General features: G+C 31.3%; 1 protein-coding gene across 1 annotated transcript; it reads right to left on the reverse strand.

Annotated features, from left to right (window-relative positions):
* LOC141343575 (solute carrier family 2, facilitated glucose transporter member 4-like) lies at nt 1-1724 on the reverse strand. Its single transcript, XM_073848141.1, has 3 exons — nt 1237-1724; nt 905-1108; nt 1-818 (listed from the first exon to the last, which is right to left on the reverse strand). The coding sequence occupies exons 1-3, from the start codon at nt 1459-1461 to the stop codon at nt 615-617; spliced, it is 633 nt and encodes a 210-aa protein (XP_073704242.1). The 5' UTR covers nt 1462-1724; the 3' UTR covers nt 1-614.
* Nucleotides 1725-2365: the final 641 nt, after the last annotated feature.

The raw sequence follows: 2365 nt of genomic DNA on the forward strand, positions 1-2365 counted from the left end.
TGCCATGAAGTATAATTTTAATGGAAGAATGACAAAAGCAACAGACACAGCAAAAAGGGTTTCAGCACCATTGTGTTTTCAAAGGCCTTCCTACGCACTGTATCAACAATTCAACAATTCTGCTATTCCTATTGTAGCTGCAAATGTTATTGGAATGATTTACTTTAAAATATGAATACATTTATAATGGCAAACACACACAAATGTAATGCCACCAATGTAACTCTTGAACAAAATGTAAGAATATTATTTATTCAGGTGATTGAGTTGTATGACACAACCAAATTTCTCTATTTTCAACTAAAAGGACAAATCTCACTAAAAAATACACTCAAGGTGGGAATATAAAAACAATATACAATCATTGAAGTCTCAACATCAGTTGCACCAAGGATAGTGCATGTCTATATTGCGCACCATCTTTCACGATTATGCTTTTGTGTTTAGTTAATCTCTTTGCCTGCTTCTAGACCAATTATTTTTTGTCAAATGATGAGCTAAGCCGGCGTGAGGCTCTGTGGAATATACAGCAGATCAGTTCTGTCATAACAGATGAGTTCAGTGACAGCAGTAACATTGTTCATTCCACAGTTTCCATAAGATAGCAGCCCCTTTCAGGCCTCTGTAGAGCTCTTGAGCTGCACCATCTCAGCCTCTTCTTGAGGTTTGGAAGGAGGAGCTCCACGTTTGCGGTGGAAAACTGCTGCTATCTCCTCAAAAGTCTTCCCTTTTGTTTCAGGTACACGCATGTAGATAAAAATAGTGAAGCCGAATAGGAGTACTGCAAAAACGATGAAGACATAGCTCCCACAAAGACTCTAAAGACCAAAGCAGAGTTATTCTTATTTTGAAAACCTGATTGCATGTACAATAATAAAAGTTCGGGGAATGAAATTCAATTTACCTCTAAATAAGGAAAAAACATGCCAATGATGAAATTACATGTCCAGTTGCAACATCCAGCTAATGCGATGGCTGCTGGGCGTGGACCCTGACTGAAGATCTCCGCCACAATGAACCATGGGATCGGTCCAGGCCCGATCTCAAAGAATGATACGAACAGGAATATAGCTGCCATGCTGAGGTAGCTCATCCACGAGTAAACTTCCTGAGAAGCAGAATAAAGTGAGACATAAAACAAACACGGATTGTTTCAGTCCTATACTCAAGCGTTTTCTTAATTTCTGTTCAATTTTGGTTGTTTTTTTATATATATAAAAAAAATGCAGATCATACAAGAAAAGCCAGGCCCACAGTCATGGCCACAGCACAGCAGCACATTCCTCCCAAACCGATCAGAGTGAGAGTCCGTCTACCCGCTCTGTCCACCATAATCACCTGGAAAAACACATGAATGAACAGGACTGTACAAGAATGACCAGAATTATCTACAATTGCTTGTAAGCTTAAACACTTTTTGAGGGTGGACATGAATGAATTTGTTAATTTTTGGTTTGCCATATACTGACATCTAGTGGCCTTGAAGTGCTGAACACGCTGTATAGGAGGGAATTCAGGTCAATTGGGACATTTTTTGACGTTGAAATCACCGGGGGAAATTAACCTAAATTCTCTGTAAATATATAAATATTTTGTTTAATAGTTTTATTATTATTATTATTATTATTATTATTATTATTTATGCTTTTTTTAAGTTTGGTGGACATTTTGTATAATCATCCATATATGTATTTTACTACATTTTTTTATTTAAAAAAATAATTTATTAACTATTTTAATTTTTTTATTATTTTTTCATTAAAATTGGGACACTTTTTCTCATTGAACTAGGAAAAATGTCCCAATTAACCGGTATTCACTGTAAATATATAAATATTTTGTTTCATAATTGTATTATTATTATTATTATTATTATTATTATTTATGCTTTTTTTCTAGCAGTGTGGTGGACATTTTTTATATTTATCAATATATGTATTGTTTCTATTTTTTTTATAAAAATATAACTTTATTTACTATTTTCTATTTTTAATTAGATTTTTCATTTAAATTTGGACACTTTTTCCTATTAAAATCACAGGGGAAAATATCCCAATTAACCTGATATCACTGTAAATATATAAATATTTTGTTTAATAATTTTATTATTATTATTATTATTTCTCTAGCAGTTTGGTGGATGTTTTGTATAATTTTGTTTAATAATTGTATTATTATTATTATGAATTTATTATTATTGTTCCCTTTTTTCTAGCAGTTTGGTGGATATTTTGTATATTCATCCACATATCCATATATGTACTCAATTTTTTATTTAAATATATATATATATATATATATATATATATATATATATATATATATATATATATATATATATATATATATATATATATATATATAT

The sequence above is a fragment of the Garra rufa genome, chromosome 10, assembly GCF_049309525.1.
Source record: "Garra rufa chromosome 10, GarRuf1.0, whole genome shotgun sequence".
Classification (NCBI taxonomy): domain Eukaryota; kingdom Metazoa; phylum Chordata; class Actinopteri; order Cypriniformes; family Cyprinidae; genus Garra; species Garra rufa.